This window comes from Sclerotinia sclerotiorum, genomic scaffold (assembly GCF_000146945.2).
Source record: "Sclerotinia sclerotiorum 1980 UF-70 scaffold_5 genomic scaffold, whole genome shotgun sequence".
NCBI lineage: Eukaryota > Fungi > Ascomycota > Leotiomycetes > Helotiales > Sclerotiniaceae > Sclerotinia > Sclerotinia sclerotiorum.
The window spans coordinates 290455-308916 of NW_001820831.1; the positions used below are offsets into that span (position 1 = coordinate 290455).

Genomic DNA, 18462 nt, shown 5'->3' on the forward strand with positions numbered 1-18462 from the left:
ACTGTCTCGAAAATTTGGAAGTTCCATCCTATGAGATGCTCCACCACTCCTTCCTCATTGATCAAAGGTTGCTGGCTTGTCCTAGCTGAACTTCTTGCAAATAAGATCTTACATCCTCAAAAATAATTCATCCATCATCTTTCTTTCATCTCTCAACATCAACCAAGAAATTCACCACTTTCCGGCACAACTTCGGAATTTTACACTCATTAAAAGATCATTGATTTCACACCTCATCAATTCAGCAAAGGCTCACCACTCAAACTCACTTTGCCTTCGATTCTTTGATCTTCAACCTCATCCAACGACGGCGCGTGGAACCGCATGATTTTGCCATTTGAAACATTGATCTTCTTTAATTGTGGCAAAGATAAAGTGGTAAAGGATATACTTTTTGTCCTGCTGTGGCACTATCTTGTTATTGAAAGTTCCAAAGGGGCATTTAGATAATAAATCGATTGTTTGGACAGAGGTCTAGGGGAAATCATCCGATGGCCTTTTTTTCTGCTTTTTCGCTTCAATAATCTTCACCAAATTTGTAATCACTTCCATCACGTCCTCGAACTATCAGCTTACCTAGTCTGGGATTGCAACGCCAGTTAAGGCTTATTAGGTGGAAACATCCATTCAATCAAACTTTCACTCTTCCCATCCAAAGTAACCAAGACACCAACAACTCTCAAACTCCAACCATCCGACGAGAAGATCAAATCTCCATGATGTTACCCTGCAAGTATTTTGTAACTCCTGCTGGATGCGGTCGTGGCACCTCTTGTCAATACAGCCATGATGTGAGCATGGAAACAAACGCGCTTCAGCCTACCTATTCGTTAAATATAAAAAATGGGAAGCCGCTTACTATACGGCCCTTACGCCCTGAAGCACAAAAGCTGATTACTTGTAAGTTCTTTGCTAAGGGGCTTTGTCAAAAAGGCGATGATTGTCCTTTCAGTCATGTATTCATAACAGCAGCTTCCCCAGGAAGTCCGCTTCTCAAGAGAGTTTGCAGCTTCTTTACCAAAGGGAAATGTACCAAGAGAAACAGATGTTACTTTGAACATACCTTAACAGAGCCTGGTAACGATTTAATCGACCAAACAAACGCACAAGTCGGGAACCTCAGCTAATTTCCTCCACCACAGTCAAAACACCTTCAAATTCAGCTCCCTTGATAATAGTCCCTGCAGTCACAAAGAATTATGTATGGCTTGTGTTTCCAGTCGGCTATCAATCGACGTTTATTCTAATATTTCACAGGATAAAATACCGGATGGTATGATCGCACGTGCGATTTCTGGAAGTTTGGCAGTGTTTGAAGATGGAGGGCAAGTCTACAAAGTTTTAGTACCATCTGATTTCACCACTATCCGAATCACTGGCTTGCCACAAAATGCCACCATTGGGTATATTGAGACTATGCTGGATAGAGTGGGCACTGATCAATCTGAAATTTGCATTCGAGTTGCTAGCAATGGCACCCCACGCTTACTTTGTGCATACCTTCGACTCGGATGCTCCACGGTAGGCTCAGTTCTAAGCGAAGAGCTGGAGTCACCTTGGAGCAGATTGGGATTTTACTCCAAATTGAAGGCAAGCCCAGTCCCTACCCGCTTGTCCTCCGTCTCTGGAACTTCACGCGGAGTCGACTTCCACAAAAGTGATTTTCTTTTGGTATCGATCTACAAAGACAGCAACCTTGAAGTACGCGGACGAGGATACCGCCAGTATAACGTGCAGTAACTTCAATGAAGGCTACTACAGGGTTATGGGCGAGCAGTTGAAGTGTTCACCTGTTCTTTCTGATCTCCAAACCGACCAAAACCACAGGTTTCTGTGCATATTGAGAAACGTACCAGCCTCTGCGGATGAAGAAGACATCTTGACTACCATGGATGAGAAACACACGCCGGAGAAACTGGACTTTAGCGTAGCGAGTTATGGAGCATCTGACGAAATGACTAGTAATTTTGTCAAGGAATTGTGCTCGGCGATCGGCCCTCTGGAGTCTTGGGAGCCTGTTCAGGATCTACGCCCACTGACCAAGAGAGTCAAAGTAAGAGCTTGATTCCAGGATGAATCAGATGCTCGAGAAGCGGTTTCACAATTAAACAACAGAAACATAAATATTTTAGGGACGGGAAAGCTGATGGTTAAACAAATCGCTATAGCTCGATTCGAGGTCATGACAAAGATATATTTGGCTGTACAATTGCAAATCGAGGCAGACGAGAATTTATTGATTGAGCAGTATATCAAAATCAGAGCATATCCAAGCACTGATGTTTCCCAGAAGTTTACTTCTTTGAAGATTGAGGGAGAGCCTGGAGAGAGCTTTTTGAAGGCCAAGGATAAGCTGGAGGAGATTTTGACCGGTGCAGTTGCCATGGCTGACGGTAGAACAGTTTGGAACGATTATTTTATGCAACCCAAATGTCTGAATAAGCTCAAACTAGTTGAGGACGAGTGCGGTGTAGTAATTTATCGTGATACAAGGAAACAGCTTCGCATTTGTGGTTCACCCGTAGATATCGAATGCGCCCAACTTTCACTTCAAAGTATGGTTGCGTCAGGACTGGAAGCTTATGCCATCGTGCTCAATCGAAGCAATTTTCGTTGGTTATCGAACGGTGGATTTAAGCAGATGGTGTCAGCTCTTGGAAAAGATGTTGCTTCTATTGATACTTTATCAAGTCCAAAGAAGCTATTAATTTCCGGTGGACCTGAGAACTATCACAAGGCGATGGAAATCCTAAATCTCAAGAGTGCTGTTACTAGCAACTTTGTCAAGGCGGATGATTGCATCATTTGTTGGTGTCCTGCTGATACTCCAGTCCGTACGCATTGTGGTCATTTGTATTGTCTTCAATGCTTTGAGAATCTGTGCTCCTCTACTGCATCTGGTAACAAAGAGGTCTCTATCAATTGTGCAGCTGATAAACGTGAGGTCACACTCTCATTAGAGGAGATCCAACAATACCTGACCTCCAATACTTTCGAGGATCTTCTTGAAGCGTCATTTCATTCATATATCCGTCGACATCCAGAGGACTTTCATTACTGTCCATCTCCAGACTGCGGACAAATCTACCGAGTTACTCACCTTGTCAAGTCCCGCGCTTGCGCCGAACATCTCACGGAGACTTGTATCTCATGTCACGAGTCTCACAATGGGCAAACTTGTGGTGAGTACAAATATCAGGAGTCTAATGGAAAAGAAGCATTCGAGAAATTTAAGTCTGAAAATGGCTGCAAGGATTGCCCCAGATGTAAAACACCTTGGAGAAGACTGAAGGATGCAACCACATTATTTGTTCTGGATGCGGTATTCATATCTGCTGGATTTGTCTTGATACGTTTGAGAAAGACGAACATTGTTATGATCACATATCCATGGAACATAGAAATATTGGTGGTCCCTTTGCAGATGAAAATGAGGACTGGGAGATGGACGCTGACTTCCATGACGACCGTAATCGTGAGGCTGCCCCTATTTTGGGGGAATTGGATGATTTTTTTGACGAAATTCCTGCTGATAATCCTGACCCTGCTACGCTGAATCCGTTTATGCGTGCTCAACTGCAACGACTACAAGAACGACTTGAGGGAGAGCCCTTTCATAGATGGTAAATACTGATTCTTTGGAGAAGTTGATGCTTTTACTAGTCTGGGCGGCATTCTAGGATTTGTGACTCTATGGCTTTTAGTCGGTTATCTTCAATGATTGAGGGTAGAAATATCTTAATACGATGGTATCATAATAGTGTACTATGAGATGAAGTAATTAATACATTATTATATGAGTATTGTCTTTGCTGGAGAACTGTCTTTACAAGAGTAATTGAATTGTGTGTATGTGAAACCTATGACTTGAATGGCTTGAATGATTCGCTTTAATGACACGGATAAATAGCTTAACGAATCTGAAAAGGGGGATAGATCGATAACAAAACTATAACTTCACATCACTGAATCATGTTGAAATTACTAAATTAGAGTAACGAAAACTCATAAATCTAAAATTGTATCTCGGTATTTAAATTTGTGCACTGAAGGAGGAAATACATCAATAATCACGCCTGAAGTGTTCGATAGTATAGTTGATGAAATCAAGGTACATGAATCTATCTTACCATGGTGACATATGCTAATCATCAGTATGACAGACTGCTTTTAATTTCACTTTACCAGGAATGCACGCCGTGTTTTATTATACCTTAGCAATATACCGGGTTCGTCAACCCTTCACGTCAAAATGGGCAGGTGTCCTTTTGTGGGTTAACTTCTTGGACATCAATTACTTTGATGTGCCTGTAGACTTCAGGAGCTGTGTCCCGCCAGAGCTCTAGAATTTGGTTCAATGCAGGATCATATATTTGGGTGTGCAGAGTTGGATGAGGAAAAGCGTGGAAGTGGAGTGGAGTCGGAGTGGACTGAAATATGGGATTCGATGAGAAGTGACAACATGACGTGAGAAGTGCAGGAAGGGAATCCATCTAAGGATTCATGAGTTTGCAGCACTCGGTGGATAAACATCCTCCAAATTTTGTGGTAAGATATCTGCTGGTTTGTAATTAACATGAAAGCTGATAATTTCAAGTCGGTCAGACTACATTCAGAAGAGAAAATTGGTTTTAGTGGATGGTTGTTTGGTAGAGGATAAATTCATTTTCTTTTTCTACAACTTGTGTACCTTGTCCAAAAAGTAATTGTGATAACAGCATGTTTTGAGCGTCAAATATATCGTCCATAACGAACCTCCGCTCACCCAATCAATGGGAATCATATAACACATGCATGACTGACCATGCATTCTTGAAGTTGCCAGTCACATCTGTTTGAAGCCAGTATGCTAGAATTTAGCAAGAGATATCAGCAAAACTTCCGTCGACTTTCTTGAGTGGACTGATAATTCTGAAACGACAGAGCTGAAGGGGATCACGCCATCGACGAAAATGTGTTGATATCTTACTCAATATTAGTCAAGGAAGGGAGTTTGATGTAGAAGTGGACTTTCTAGATATAGCTCTTATCCATGCATGTTTGAAAGTATCTTTGGCAATGTTTAATTTTCCCTGTCGCTAATCGGATGAACTTGTATCATCTAGATTATTTGACATCCATGGGTGGGGATAACTGCAACCGAGAGAGGAAAAAAGAAATCTAGAACGACTACTAAACATTCGACAAGTTCATCAGGACTACCAGGAATGGTAGAGATAGAACAGGAAGTCCAGGCAAGATCATCAGATTCCGATTAAGTTTTTTGACTACCAGATACGGAAATTCCGGTGGGAAAGTGGCAATGTTCAGTTCAGGACTTCCTGCACATTCTGGCAATTGTTGCAAAAGCTCTAGGCCAAATGCAACTATCACTCCATACTAAGTTTAAACAGAAGACATTGATCTCAGACTCAGGATACAAATGCTGCTCATCAAAGTTAAACGTCTGGATATGGTGTTACGGAACCAAGTAGTCCTCCAATCTCCGAAACTCCATCTTCACCGGAACAACAAAAGTTCCGATAAATAACCTAATATGCCTGAGGCCACCAGACTTGATTACATCAGAAATTTTTCTTCACCGGTAGTTCAGCGTTACAATAACAAGCGCCCCTCCCCCGCCTCCTCAATAACACAAATGGTAGGTAAAGCAATCTATTTTGCACGAATTACGTTTCGCCTACCGGCAAAATCCGTGCGATCTTCTATTTCAAACTCGAAGTATCAAAGCGTCATGCTTTTCTTGGCTAAGCTTGTTTGTTAACACCGTTGTGACAGATTTTAGCTTCGGCTGTATAAATCCCATTTGAGCGCTTCTGCGGGGAAGGGTTATCTCATGACGGGAAAATCTCGTGGTGGAATATACACCTCCTCGACTCCGTTTGGCAGTTAAAGTGTCGGGGAAAACATGGTGTCGGCATACTCCTATTGTAGAATGGATGGCTTTCTTCAGCTACTCCGTACTCCGTAAATCTTCCGAGTGGAATCATGTTTTGTTTTGTTTTGTTTTGTGGGGGAGTATTCGGTATATATATTCTACATAAATAACATACGACGATATCCTCGTGTTCTTCTTGCTCTATCATTCTCATCGATTTCCTGTTGAGTTTACACCTAAGTCGCAATATTCTGCTTCATTGTCATACTCTTACTTTTATAACACATCCCAATTTCGAAACCTGGTAATTCTAGAAAGACATCATGAAGACCACATCTGAACTCCTCTTGGCCGTTTTGGCCTCTGCTGCACATGCTGTTCCATTCAGTCATGTAACACCAACAGCCGTTGATTCAAACCTACCTAGAGCCGAAGTACATGCCGCAGCAGCTGCTTCACCCACCGTTTACATGTGTGGAGATTCCACCATGGCTCTCGGAGGCGGCGGAACTGGAACTCAAGGTACGTACAAATCACAAAACATCACCTGTGAATATCTGTAGCTAATATATACAGGCTGGGGTGTATACCTCCCATACTCCCTCAACATCCCCGTGGTCAACGATGCCAAAGCCGGCCGCTCAGCCCGTTCCTACACCAATGAAAACCGCTTCGGTGAAGTCATTGCCACCATCAAATCTGGCGACATCGTCATCATTGAATTCGGACACAACGACGGAGGATCCCTCACTCCAACCGACAACGGACGTTCCGATTGCCTAGGAGCCGGTAACGAAACCTGCACGACAGCCGCTGGTGTAATCGTGCAAACCTACCCCACCTATCTCACCAACGCAACCGAGCTCATGGTCGCCAAAGGTGCCCACGTCATCATTTCCTCTCCTACCCCTGATAACACATGCGAAACTGGTACATGTTCATATACATCACCTCGCTTCACGGGGTACGGCGAGGAGGTTGTGAAGAATGTCGGAAGCATGTCTAGCTTCATTGATCACGGTACTTATCTCGCCAATCAATATGCTGTCCTTGGTGCTAGTATTGTTAATACTTATTACCCCAATGATCACACGCATACTTCTCCGATTGCGGCGAATCTTGTTGCCGGAGTCTTTGTTAAGGGGGTTTTGTGTGCGGGGGCTTCTAATCCTTTGTATTCTTATATTAAGAATAGCACGGCTAATGTTGTTGGTACCTGTATATAATTCAGAGTATTTGAACATCGAAACTGGTTTTGAGGTATGGGTATTGGGAGAGGATGGAATACTTTTTTGTATATATTTAGCTGAATGAATGAATGAATGGGAGTACTGTCAATAATTTACAATGCCATTAACAAAACAAACTAAGATACATCCCTATTGATATCGTAAAAGAGTAGCTTGACATACATGCATCCTGACAACAAGCTAGCTATATCCAAAAGGATTAATATCTTCTTCTTCATCAGGAGGAGAGTGTGCTTATACTTATACTTATACTTATGTTCATCATCACAATCACCAAATCTCATCATATCTCACCATACCTCAAACTTCACCATAAAAATAATGTTCTAACGTTCCTAGGATGAAAATAGGAATAGAGAATCACAAAAAAAGAGCGTAGTCACTAAGCAAGAAGAAGCATATTTGACTTTCCAAGTCCTAGCATTAAATCAGAGACAACGATAATATGTACTAAATTGTGTCTGTCCATTTAATCTAATTTTTAGTAGGTCCTTCACGGAAATGGCCCGCGATCAAGAAAGCCATTTCTAGTGCTTGTTTTTCGTTCAATCTTGGATCACAGAAACTCGTGTAGTTTAGTGATAAATCTTCCTCGGCAAGTCCCTCACTACCGCCTGTACATTCCGTTACAGCATCACCGGTCAATTCGAGATGAACTCCTCCAAGGTAGCTTCTTTCTTCTTGATGAACTGCTAAAGTTTCTTGAAGTTCGGAAAAGATATCTGTGAATTGTCTCGTCTTGATGCCGGTTGATGTAGATCTTGTGTTTCCGTGCATTGGATCACATTGCCAAACCACACTTCGAGCATATTCGCTATCTTCAACTGTTCGGATGTGTTTGGGAAGAAGTGTGCGGACTTTCGAAGCTCCATAGCGAGTTATGAGTGTTATCTTGCCGACTTCTAATGTTGGGTTGAGCTTTCGTAGGAGCTCCAAAAGATCTGAGCAAGAAGTCGTAGGGCCCACTTTAACGCCGATTGGATTAGCTATACCACGGAAGTACTCAATATGTGCTCCATCCACTTGTCTTGTTCGGTCACCAATCCAGAGAAAGTGTGCCGATGTATTGAAGTATGCCTTTCCGTCCTCAGTAGGATCAATATTCTTACTGCTGTTTGCATCGGCTTGTGGGCTTTGAGATGGATCTTTAAGTCTTCGAGTAAGACTCTGTTCATATTCAAGTAAAAGGCCTTCGTGACTGGTGTAGAGGTCAACTCCTCGAAGTTGATCAGCAGTATCTGCACCGATAGTACGCATGAAACGTAAGCTCTCGCTGATGGAATCAACAATCTTCGAGTATCTCTCTTGTAACTCAGGATCCCGAACGTGACCAAGACCCCAATTCATTGGACTATGAAGATCGGCAATACCAGATGATAGAGATGCGCGAATGAAGTTGAGAGTGGCTGCAGAGTGAAAGTATGCACTGCTGCGGGTTAGTCAAGTACCGTGATAGCTCTCAGATATATGCTTACCTAACAAGTCTCTGTGGGTCTAAATTTCTCTCCTCGACATCGTAACCATTCAAAATATCACCTCTGAAAGATGGTGTCTCCTTGCCATCTACCATCTCTGTTGGGCTTGATCTCGGCTTTGCATATTGACCCGCCATTCTTGCAATTCTGACTACTTTCTTGTTGGCACCCCAAACGAGAACCAAACTCATCTGAAGTAAGAGCTTAATCTTTGATTCAATTGCATTCTCCTCACAGTAGTCGAATAATTCAGCACAGTCACCACCTTGAAGGAGAAAAGCCTTGCCAAGAGCAACATCTCGTAGACTTTCCTTGAGCCGAGTAATTTCTGTAGGGGTGACAATGGGAGGAAGATGTTGAAGTTTTGATAAAGACTTTTCTACAATCTTGCGGTCCTCATATATCGCATCTTGTTTGATTGGTTTTGTAGTCCAAGAGCTTGGTGACCATTGCTCAACCTGGCGGGGTAATGACTCAACGGGGCGGTCCATAGGTGCTCCATCGTAGTTGATTCCCAATTCTGCTCCAGGACCAAAGGTTGGCATTTTGAAATGAGTCGTAATGTAATTCCTAAATTGGAAAAATTGAAGCTATACAAAGTTGTAACGAGATGACGAATTGACTTAAATAGTAAAGAAAGCTGTAAAAATAACGTGATTGTTGTGCGGGGTGAAATAAAAATAAAATTTAAGTATGTGCCTTGATCACTTGGCTCGAGCTTGTGATTTGGTGGTAAGGAAGGTTATTACTGTTAACTTTTATCAGGCTACTTATCCGGGCTACGTTTGCCGATACAGGCCTGTCAGCCCTACAGATGTGGAACTTGCAGCCCAAACCAAACCAAAACTTATTGTCTTAATCAATCAACAACTTGTGCTTCGATCCTTTTACGCATCACTCTAACAATTCTCCTTGTGCAAACAATTGTCCATCAAGCCCTAATCTTTTATTATCAAAATGTCCGAAGCTCAACCTCCTACAGTAGTCGAAGGTGCAACCACAGGCGATGTAGATGATGAAATCCCTCAAGTAGCCAAGTCGGCAGAAGATCGGAAAGCAGCTGCTGCTCTTTCCTCCCTCGATGCTCCGCGTGAAGATGATTCTACTGCAACAAAACAGATAGATCAAGAGGCTGTGCGGAAAGCTATGGATAGGTTGGCAGGCGCTACAAATGGAACCGTTGCAAAGAAGGGAGATGAGAAAAAGGTTGTGAAGAAGATAGTGAAAGTTGAAGCAGCCGATGTTACTTTATTGGTATGTTGATTCTAGTATACGGGGTTTTTGACATTGAGCATTGGTTTGAGTTCAATCCTTTTGTTTGAAATAAAGTCTTTGTTCTTAGCCATTATCACATCCACTCAAGACAAACTTTTCTTTGTCGATCACGCTGTGCCTTTCCTATCCCAATTTATCGCTTTCTGGCTATGCTTCATTGCTTGAATTTCGTGTTCGAGGCTAATTGGATTGCTATCGCAGGTTGAGGGACTCGAATTGACAAAGATCAAGGCCACAGAGTTATTGAAGGCTCATGATGGTGATGCTGTGAAAGCATTAAAAGCATATATTACTCCTGTGGCATGATATAAGTGGATGATTATGAATAATGGGCAATCACGGACTGAGCATAGCGTTGGAGTTATAAATTGAGCTAGTAGACGGCTGTCAGTGCCCTTCAAAAGACTTCATTCCATGGTCGTTGAATTTAGTCATGGATCCGAACGCAAACTATGGCATGGCAAACATTTCTTACTGTCCTTAATGCTTCCTTTTACCTAGTTATGCAGATTTGACAATTGTAGGAGCATTCCCGTATGCCATTCTCGGATCATCGGTATCCCGTACTTTGGTCGGCGATCCAGAATAGCACTACTGTATCGTAGTCATGTAGTGCGAGTGAGTACAAACTTTACCAGCTCCCCAGATTCTGATCGTTGTCAGACTCTCCTTTCCGTGCAATTCGATCGTTTTGTGTTCCGTGGATTGTGGGAACGCGGATCAAGATTCAAGAGGCTCAATTTGTGATATTATAGTTCATGTAAAGGTATGTGGCTTTGGCGCATCTCTACCTAGTATGTTATGCCCCTGCTTGCCTTGCAGAATCGTTCTTGCTAGAAGATGACAACAATGTTTTTGGTGTGTCAGCAACAACTCTCGCTACAATGACCAAAGAACTCACTTGTTACGGCTAACTGCATATTCTCCTTACACAACTACTGCACCTTTGCAGAATTGGTCTTGATTTGTTTCACGGTTGTGCCAAGCTCTAACGTATGATACATGGGTAGCGACCTTGCTCGAACATGCAATTTCCCGTTGAATGATCAAGAATTGGTTTCTGTGAAGTCGAAGAGGCTGTGATTTGCATCTCAACTAGTGGCGCCAATCCTAGAAAAAGATCGTTGAACCCGTCAGCAATGATATGGTAACTTTCCGAAGAGCATTAGGAACCGGAGGGGTGGCATCAACTGGAGAGTAGGGCTGCATAACAAGATCAATAAGATTGCCTGTTGCTCAATTTTGAAGTACAGTGGCATCTTGCATCTTCAGGTCTCGAGTCCGAGATTGTATGTTTGTATGCTGGTATGCTTGTATGCTTGCCGATCCAAATAGCCAAGCGCTGGAGATTCGATATAACAGAGAAGTAGGACAAGATCGGATAAGGTTGTGAGACTTCAAATTTCATCTCGTAGATTGTGAAATTTCTTCTTCAGACGATATTTATCTTTTCTAAAGAACATCTCTTACTTTTCACCTTTTCACCTTTTTGGATGTTGGTGTTCGTGCTTCCTTTTTCATCAGCAGACTTCATGAAGAGACGGAGTGTCAAATTTAAAGTTGGTACTAGCGTCAATCTTGGGACGGGAGGAAGAGGTATTATTATTCACCAAGAGGGTGAAGGTCTTCAAATTCAATTGAATTATTTTCAATTTCAATTTCAATTTCAACTTCTACTTCAAATTCTCTTCCCTTATCTTCGGTCTCTTCTTTCTCTTCCTTATCTTCCTTCTTCAAGTTGTTACTCTTCCCAAGGAGAAGTTTTCTTTTTTGAAAACCTCTTCCTGTCAAATATAACAATCAACCTTTTTCCAGACAACCTCGTCTGATCAACAAACATTCTTTAATAATCACCACTTTACTGAAGTCATTAACACCTACCTACTCAAGGAAAAGATGGCTCCTTTAATTCCTCGTGGGATTGTTTCGCCTTCAAATTCCGAACTTCTTCACAATACCATTGGTTTTGTCATTCCTTCTTTTGTCTTGTTCGGTTTCCGAATGTAAGTAAATATCCACATATACTAATGAAAGCTACTTGAGTCGAGCATTCCATACGTGATGGCCTAACTGACGCGTATTTTCATTATAGTCTCAATGCCATCTGGGTCATGGCGAAGATGAGGTTTGAAGATTGGCTTATGAGTCTTACTATGGTACGTATTATGATCATTCCTATGTTGAGCTATTACAGTCTATATCTAACAAAATCCAAGTGCTTCTATACCGTTCTCTTGGTCTTGATTAATGTTTCCGCTCGTTATGAAACAAATTTGTTCCCTCCAGAACAGCTGTCGGCAATTTTAGCTGATCCTGAGGATGTCGCTTCACGCGTTTATGGCTCGATTATTGTCATCCCACTTGAACAATGTATGCTTGCTTCTACCTGGTGTGTCAAAGTTTGCATTTGGTTATTCTTGTGGCGTCTTTGGTAAGTTTAAAACCCATTTCATCTCACACCCGCTTTCGAAGCTAACCTCGCTCAAGCCGCAATCTTCCACATTTGCAAATGGCACTCAAGATTCTCATGGGATATATCATTGTTGGATACGTCGTAATTATGTTTGTCTACTACGTTGGTGTCTGCCGTCCATTCCAACAATATTGGGCAGTTCCCGTTCAAGATAAACAATGTGCGACTTATCAGCATTACTCTATCGTTCAAATGGTCTTCAACATCAGCTCAGATCTCGGATTGATCCTTATCCCACTTTGGATGTTCTATATTGCACGTTTACCACCCAAGCGCAAAGCTGTCTTAATGGCTGTTTTCTCCCTCGCTTTATTTACAATCCTTGCGGCTATTTTAAACAAGTAAGTTATTCCAATTCAGCCTCAATTTTTGATCGATAACTAACGCTTTTTTAGATACTATAATTTCGCCAGTCCTATGACAACAACTTATCAACTTTGGTACATTCGTGAATCTTCAGTGGCCATCTGGGTGGGTAATATTATTTGCTGCTGGCAGATTGTACAAAAGATCTTCAAAGCTCGCTCCTTCGATAACCAAAAACAAGAAATCGAAATGCACCCGGAAATGGTTGCTCGTCTGCAAAATCCCTCAAATTATACGGAGAATGGTAGCCCAAAACCAAAAGATTGGATGGATCAACTCGTTGCTCGTCGAAAGGCTATGGGGGAATTCCTCTCTGTTGCAACCCGTTCCCGTTTCACCAATCGTGGCACTGGTCGTTCTGGTGAACCCTTGAACTCTTACAGTGATCAAAGAGGTCTTGCCAATTCTCGTAGTGATCCAATGTAAGTCCTCGCATTCTCATTTCCTTTCACACATTTGCTATTTCAATAAATACTAATCTCAAATCTCCAGCTCAATGATGACAATGGAAAAAGGCGACGATGAAGCCATTTCCCCAACTCTAGCCTATAGAGAAAACGAAAAGATTGCCTAGACATCCCTCCTCTATATAACCAATGTCCCTCCCTCTATATATCGGCTTGATACTTTCGAATTGGTCTTCCTGTCTGTCTTTTTACAAGAATTGACCACTTGGCCTGCTTGGTTGGCTTGGTATACTCCAACAAGATGTTTTTCACGAATTCACGAGATTTGACGATGAGATAAAGATAAAGATAAAGATTTTATGATATGATATGATACACGGTGGTGATTAGAAAAAATGGAGTTAGAAATTCATGGATGGTATGGTATGGTTGGTGTGGTGTGGTGGATTCATTGCTGCAAATTCTATAATAGTTGGTTGGGGTTTTCGAACTATTCTTTTTTTCTTTTTTTTTAGAAAAAGAAGAGGATGTTTGTTTCTTTAACTCTCTTCTTGTACTTTTAGTTCTTGAGTCATGATGCTTTTGCTTGATTGTTGTGGGGGTTCACGTGTATAATATAATATTATAAGTATAGGCTTTATGATGTGCTTTACAAGTCTTACTTATCTTACTTCTTTTTATGTGAGATTACTTTACCTGCTATATAAAAGTCGTTGGAAACGTGATTCGTGTTAATAATACCGAAGGAATCTGCACTAGCACTTGGAATATATGATGAAAATAAGGTAGGCACTAGCTCGGTAGATATATAAGGCTGATCTATTATGTATACTGAGTAACAATAATCTCTAATTCAAACCTTTAATACCTACCTCCCCATATAATCAGCGAGTTATTAATCATATAAGAGCACAGTAGATACTGTATAATGTCAGTTATAACTTATAAAGAGTATTTTGAGACATGGAGAGAAATTATATTATTTTTATTCGCTTTATTCATTCTACTCATTTCATCCCTATCTATATAGTAATATATCTGTATATCCCTCTCGTATCACAACAAATCATAAGGATTTTGCTACGGCTAATAATCTGTTTAACTAACTATCTATACAGCAATTTTTATGATTTTTTATTTTAGAAGTTGTTATTGTTAGTAATTCACTAGTGGTACAGTTGAGATGTTGGAAGATAGAGTTGAGATGTTGAATTAATAGATATTAGGTAGATATCTAGGTTCTATGTCTTTTGGTATACAAGGGGATGATCATGGGAGATTGCGATAAGAGTTTTTTGGGTTTGGATTTGGATTTTCTAGGTTTCTGATGGGTAGCTGAATATTTGGTTTATAGATAAGGAAATTCGAAGGTAAAACAATGTCCGAGTCGGGGAGTTTAAATTCTGAAGTTCGGATTCTAGAGATCGGGGTTCAGAAGGAGTATTGAAGGAGTGTAGAGGTTGAGAAGATTGAGGGAGTGAATAAAAAAAAAGCTTGATAAAGATACCTAGGTACCTAGATAGGTATAGAAAATTTTATATTCCTGTTTTGGTGTATACACATCTTACTACATGATATGGGATCAGATGAGATATGATGAGATTTTCTATCATCTGATTATTATTTTAGAATAAAACTACTAGAAAACAATTATTTTTTCACTCTAATTATTCAATATTTTCGCATCTGCTGCATAAAGTTACTTTATTTATCCAGTAAGTGCAAACTCTCGAGTGTACTTTTTATCTCAAGTTTGCGGTAATATGGAAATATACTGAGAGTAAATTGGAGATTTTTATTCCATTTATGATGGATAAGTGTAAGGATAGTGATCAAAGTCGAGCTTAAATAAATATAAAAACTCATTAGAATGTCAATATTGAGGTATATAGCTTTATAGTTTGTGGGAAAACTATTTGTTTCTGAAGAGAAGTAACATTGGAGTGAGTCGTGACTGTACAGAGAGAGTAAAATATCCGAGGGATAGAGAGGTTTGAGCTCAAATCCCGTATGTTTATATGTTATTTAATATACTCGAGGGACTTCACTAACTTTACCGGCGGCCAGTTTCTATAAGGATATATGATATTGGCTGAGTAGTTTAATACTTGAAAGCCATGTCATGGTGCTTCCGTGACCGCAGAGCCCCTCTTGTTTCGCTTACTCTATGTGATCCACCGAATTCAGACCAACAAAAAGAAAATTATTGGGAAAATGATTAGCATGGCAAAAATCGCTGCAGCCTGTTGTTCATATTTCTCTGAAATTAGGACATTAGAAAATGGATTAGAGGTATGTGAAATGGGCATCTCAGCTCGTTAAAATACCTACTATGGAGATTATCTTAGCAGCTGGGTGGTTGAGTTAGTTTTCGATTTGTTCTGTTCTCTTGTGTAGTCATAGCGATGACATGAGAGCATCTCACTTTATTGAATCATCTATCCTACACCTCAAAATAAACCTTTTCCTTTTTTCAGTCTGGTGAAGGCATGTCGAGATAGTTATAGCTACATGCATGTGATAGGGTTCGACCTTGAAATTCCCTACATATCTAGTCTCGCGAATCCAACTTCTATGTCACTACGGGTCTCATCTATCCTTTTTCGCTCTACGAAAACACATAAAGGTTTCAATTAATAGTCCACTGAAAACTGCGTTTTGATGAGGGACATCCATCCACGTTTGGTGTACCGGGGAACAGATTCTGGAATCTTCGAATTTGTGCGTAGTGTAAAAATAAACTGGTTACAGGTCGATATCCACGTTGGTTATAGGAAAAAGACCATTAATTGACGAGCCATTGATAGAAGCCCGTCGATCCCATCACCATAGAAGAAGATTTAAAGTTTTCGTGAAAGAGTTGAGGAATGGCAGGCCTTTGCCTCACTACATCAGTATAATCTTGCTACTTCTGGCAATATGAGTGAACATTGAAATGATGCACTTCTGTTCGTGGTTCAGGTCCCTTTCTTTACCACTGATGAGATATCAACGTCCACTGAGAACTATCGTCAGCAGTATAATTCCGAATGCCATCCTTTTTGGAAAAGTATTGGAGGCCAATTACTCTTTCCTCTCGACGTAGGACTTCATTGGGTCATCCTCTGGCGACGGCAACTATAGCACAGCTTGAAATTCAGAACAAGAGCGAGAGAAGGAAGAAACATCATAAGACCATTGAGAATTTCTTGGCTATAATCCAAGCATTGATTCGAGGATATGATATTCCCAACTCACATTTCACCTGTAGATAGTGATTTTCTAAAGTTGACCTTCAGAGCAAAGCCTCTAATAGGGCAAAACAATTCCAGCAAAAACTTCCAGGCGCCTGATTAGCTATAAGCATGCTCATGAGTAGTACTATCATGGTATATAATTTGGTAATATAGTATCGGAAGGTTAGCGCAAGCATAAATACTGTGTGACCTAATCAACCAACATCTTTGGTGGAACGGATTTGGTGGATGGGCGAATGGAAAGGGTAGCTAGAAGAGAGAATTAGAGGCGGAAGTATCGAACAGATTTCGCATATCTAAAAGTAACCCTGTATTTCTTATGCTGCTGTGATGATACCAAAGTGTGGGGACTATGCTTACGTAATCTTTATTGTCTTCAAACCCATTTGGAATATCTAGTTAGAACTTCCTCTACCAACGGATAAGCAGCAGCGACTAATTAATCAAAAGGTGAGTACAACAGACCGTGCCATATCGGAGGGATGCGGACGCAACATTGGTCATTCTGCATAGTGCTGGGTCTACACTATATAATTCTCCGATTTATCTCTGACTAAGTACCACTCTCGATTTCTCCATTCCCTCTCACATCTCTACCCTCATTGTGATTTATATTTGCAGATTTCAAAAAAGAGCAGGTCAAGATGTTGTACCCTCCTGTTCCTCTGCCAAATGGTAAATCCTATGGTTCAGCATTTTCATCCTCTTCTAACAAACGATAGGCCAAAATTTTACACCTACCCTGCATAGCACTTCATACCCCGCCATTGACTCCGCGACAAAATCCGACCACAGCAAACATATAGTTTTTATAACAGGTACTTCGAAAGGTGTCGGCAGAGCCACAGCTATATCATTCGCAAAAGCTGGTGCTGAAGGAATTGCAATTGGTGCACGATCAGATCTCTCTTCACTCGAGACAGAAATCCAGGAGGCAGCAAAGGCAGCAGGAAAGACCTCTCCCAAAGTTTTGCCCATTAAGCTTGACTTGCTTAATCATCAGAGTGTCAAAGATGCAGTTCAAGAGGTTGAGAAAACCTTTGGACGATTAGACATTTTGATCAATAATGCTGGATACCTAGCGGCCAGTCAATCGATAATTGATTCTGATCCTGATGATTGGTGGCAGACATTCGAAGTTAATATACGTGGAGTTTACTGGATGACTCGTGAATTCCTCCCCTTAATATTTAAGGGCGGACTAAAGACAATTGTCAATGTAGCTAGTACTGGAGCCAATTCATTGCGACCCGGAGCTAGTGGATATCAAACCTCAAAATTTGCATTATTGAGATTCACCGAATTTACGATGACTGAGTATGCAGAACAAGGAATATTGGCGTATTGTGTACATCCGGGTGCTGTTGATACAGAGATGGCAAAGAAATTACCAGCATATCTTCATAAAGGTATAATTGTGTTTCCTGTGCCATGAATTAACGAAGTTAAGGTCATCTGCTAATATTTAAATAGTCCTGCGAGATGCTCCGGAAGTTGCGGGTGATTCCATGTGCTTTTTATCGCAAGAGAGGAGGGAATGGTTAGCTGGCAGGTATATAAATTGTACCTGGGATATTCCAGAGTTCCTGAGCAAAGAACAAGAAATCGTGGAAAATGACAAGTTGAAGGAGAGAATGCTATTTTAGAGAAATTTCTTTTTATAGTGAAAGACTCTTGGAGCAATTACTCAAATGAGGGGTATAAGCATTGGTCGATGGTCTAATACTTTGGAATTTAGAACTAGCTCCTTAGAACATTGCTAGACTATGACATTTCCGAATATAGAAAACTTCTATGAACAAATCGACATTGGAAGGTATTCCGACGTCACGCTGATTATGCAATCCCCTCGTAAGATTTCACTTGATTCGTTCTTAGCTTACCTTATCCGGTAATCCGGCTGGGAATGCGGAGAAAGACTAAAAGATGGGCCGTGGGGGAGGCACATTACCCCGAGCTAAGCTCCAGTGAAACCTAAATGAATGAGGGTGGACCATGAACATCTTATGCTATTCTGAATGATTTACTCGAGTATTGAGGTCAGCATCAATTTTGTTGAGCTTGTTATCATTTACCCCGCTTTTGAATGGAAGCTTTCGACA

The 18462-nt window shown here is 41.0% G+C and overlaps 7 protein-coding genes across 7 annotated transcripts; 6 read left to right on the forward strand and 1 right to left on the reverse strand.

Annotated features, from left to right (window-relative positions):
• Nucleotides 1–719: 719 nt before the first annotated feature.
• Nucleotides 720–3627, forward strand: SS1G_04093 (hypothetical protein; the record flags this gene model as incomplete). Its single annotated transcript, XM_001594236.1, has 5 exons — nt 720–791; nt 1258–1403; nt 1828–1961; nt 2169–3182; nt 3365–3627. 5 exons carry the CDS (start codon nt 720–722, stop codon nt 3625–3627), a joined length of 1629 nt encoding a protein of 542 aa, XP_001594286.1.
• Nucleotides 3628–5536: 1909 nt separating this feature from the next.
• On the forward strand, nt 5537–5893 carry SS1G_04094 (predicted protein; the record flags this gene model as incomplete). The annotated part of the gene is made up of 2 exons (XM_001594237.1): nt 5537–5641; nt 5786–5893. The coding sequence occupies 2 exons, from the start codon at nt 5537–5539 to the stop codon at nt 5891–5893; spliced, it is 213 nt and encodes a 70-aa protein (XP_001594287.1).
• Nucleotides 5894–6201: 308 nt separating this feature from the next.
• Nucleotides 6202–7104, forward strand: SS1G_04095 (hypothetical protein; the record flags this gene model as incomplete). Its single annotated transcript, XM_001594238.1, has 2 exons — nt 6202–6400; nt 6455–7104. The coding sequence occupies 2 exons, from the start codon at nt 6202–6204 to the stop codon at nt 7102–7104; spliced, it is 849 nt and encodes a 282-aa protein (XP_001594288.1).
• A 498-nt stretch (nt 7105–7602) lies between these two features.
• SS1G_04096 (hypothetical protein) lies at nt 7603–9148 on the reverse strand (the record flags this gene model as incomplete). Its single annotated transcript, XM_001594239.1, has 2 exons — nt 7603–8554; nt 8604–9148. The coding sequence occupies 2 exons, from the start codon at nt 9146–9148 to the stop codon at nt 7603–7605; spliced, it is 1497 nt and encodes a 498-aa protein (XP_001594289.1).
• A 412-nt stretch (nt 9149–9560) lies between these two features.
• On the forward strand, nt 9561–10184 carry SS1G_04097 (predicted protein; the record flags this gene model as incomplete). Its single annotated transcript, XM_001594240.1, has 2 exons — nt 9561–9857; nt 10080–10184. The coding sequence occupies 2 exons, from the start codon at nt 9561–9563 to the stop codon at nt 10182–10184; spliced, it is 402 nt and encodes a 133-aa protein (XP_001594290.1).
• A 1590-nt stretch (nt 10185–11774) lies between these two features.
• SS1G_04098 (hypothetical protein) lies at nt 11775–13291 on the forward strand (the record flags this gene model as incomplete). Its single annotated transcript, XM_001594241.1, has 6 exons — nt 11775–11881; nt 11971–12034; nt 12095–12309; nt 12366–12692; nt 12747–13139; nt 13210–13291. 6 exons carry the CDS (start codon nt 11775–11777, stop codon nt 13289–13291), a joined length of 1188 nt encoding a protein of 395 aa, XP_001594291.1.
• A 3713-nt stretch (nt 13292–17004) lies between these two features.
• On the forward strand, nt 17005–18006 carry SS1G_04099 (hypothetical protein; the record flags this gene model as incomplete). Its single annotated transcript, XM_001594242.1, has 3 exons — nt 17005–17035; nt 17083–17769; nt 17834–18006. The coding sequence occupies 3 exons, from the start codon at nt 17005–17007 to the stop codon at nt 18004–18006; spliced, it is 891 nt and encodes a 296-aa protein (XP_001594292.1).
• Between the last annotated feature and the right edge of the window lie 456 nt (nt 18007–18462).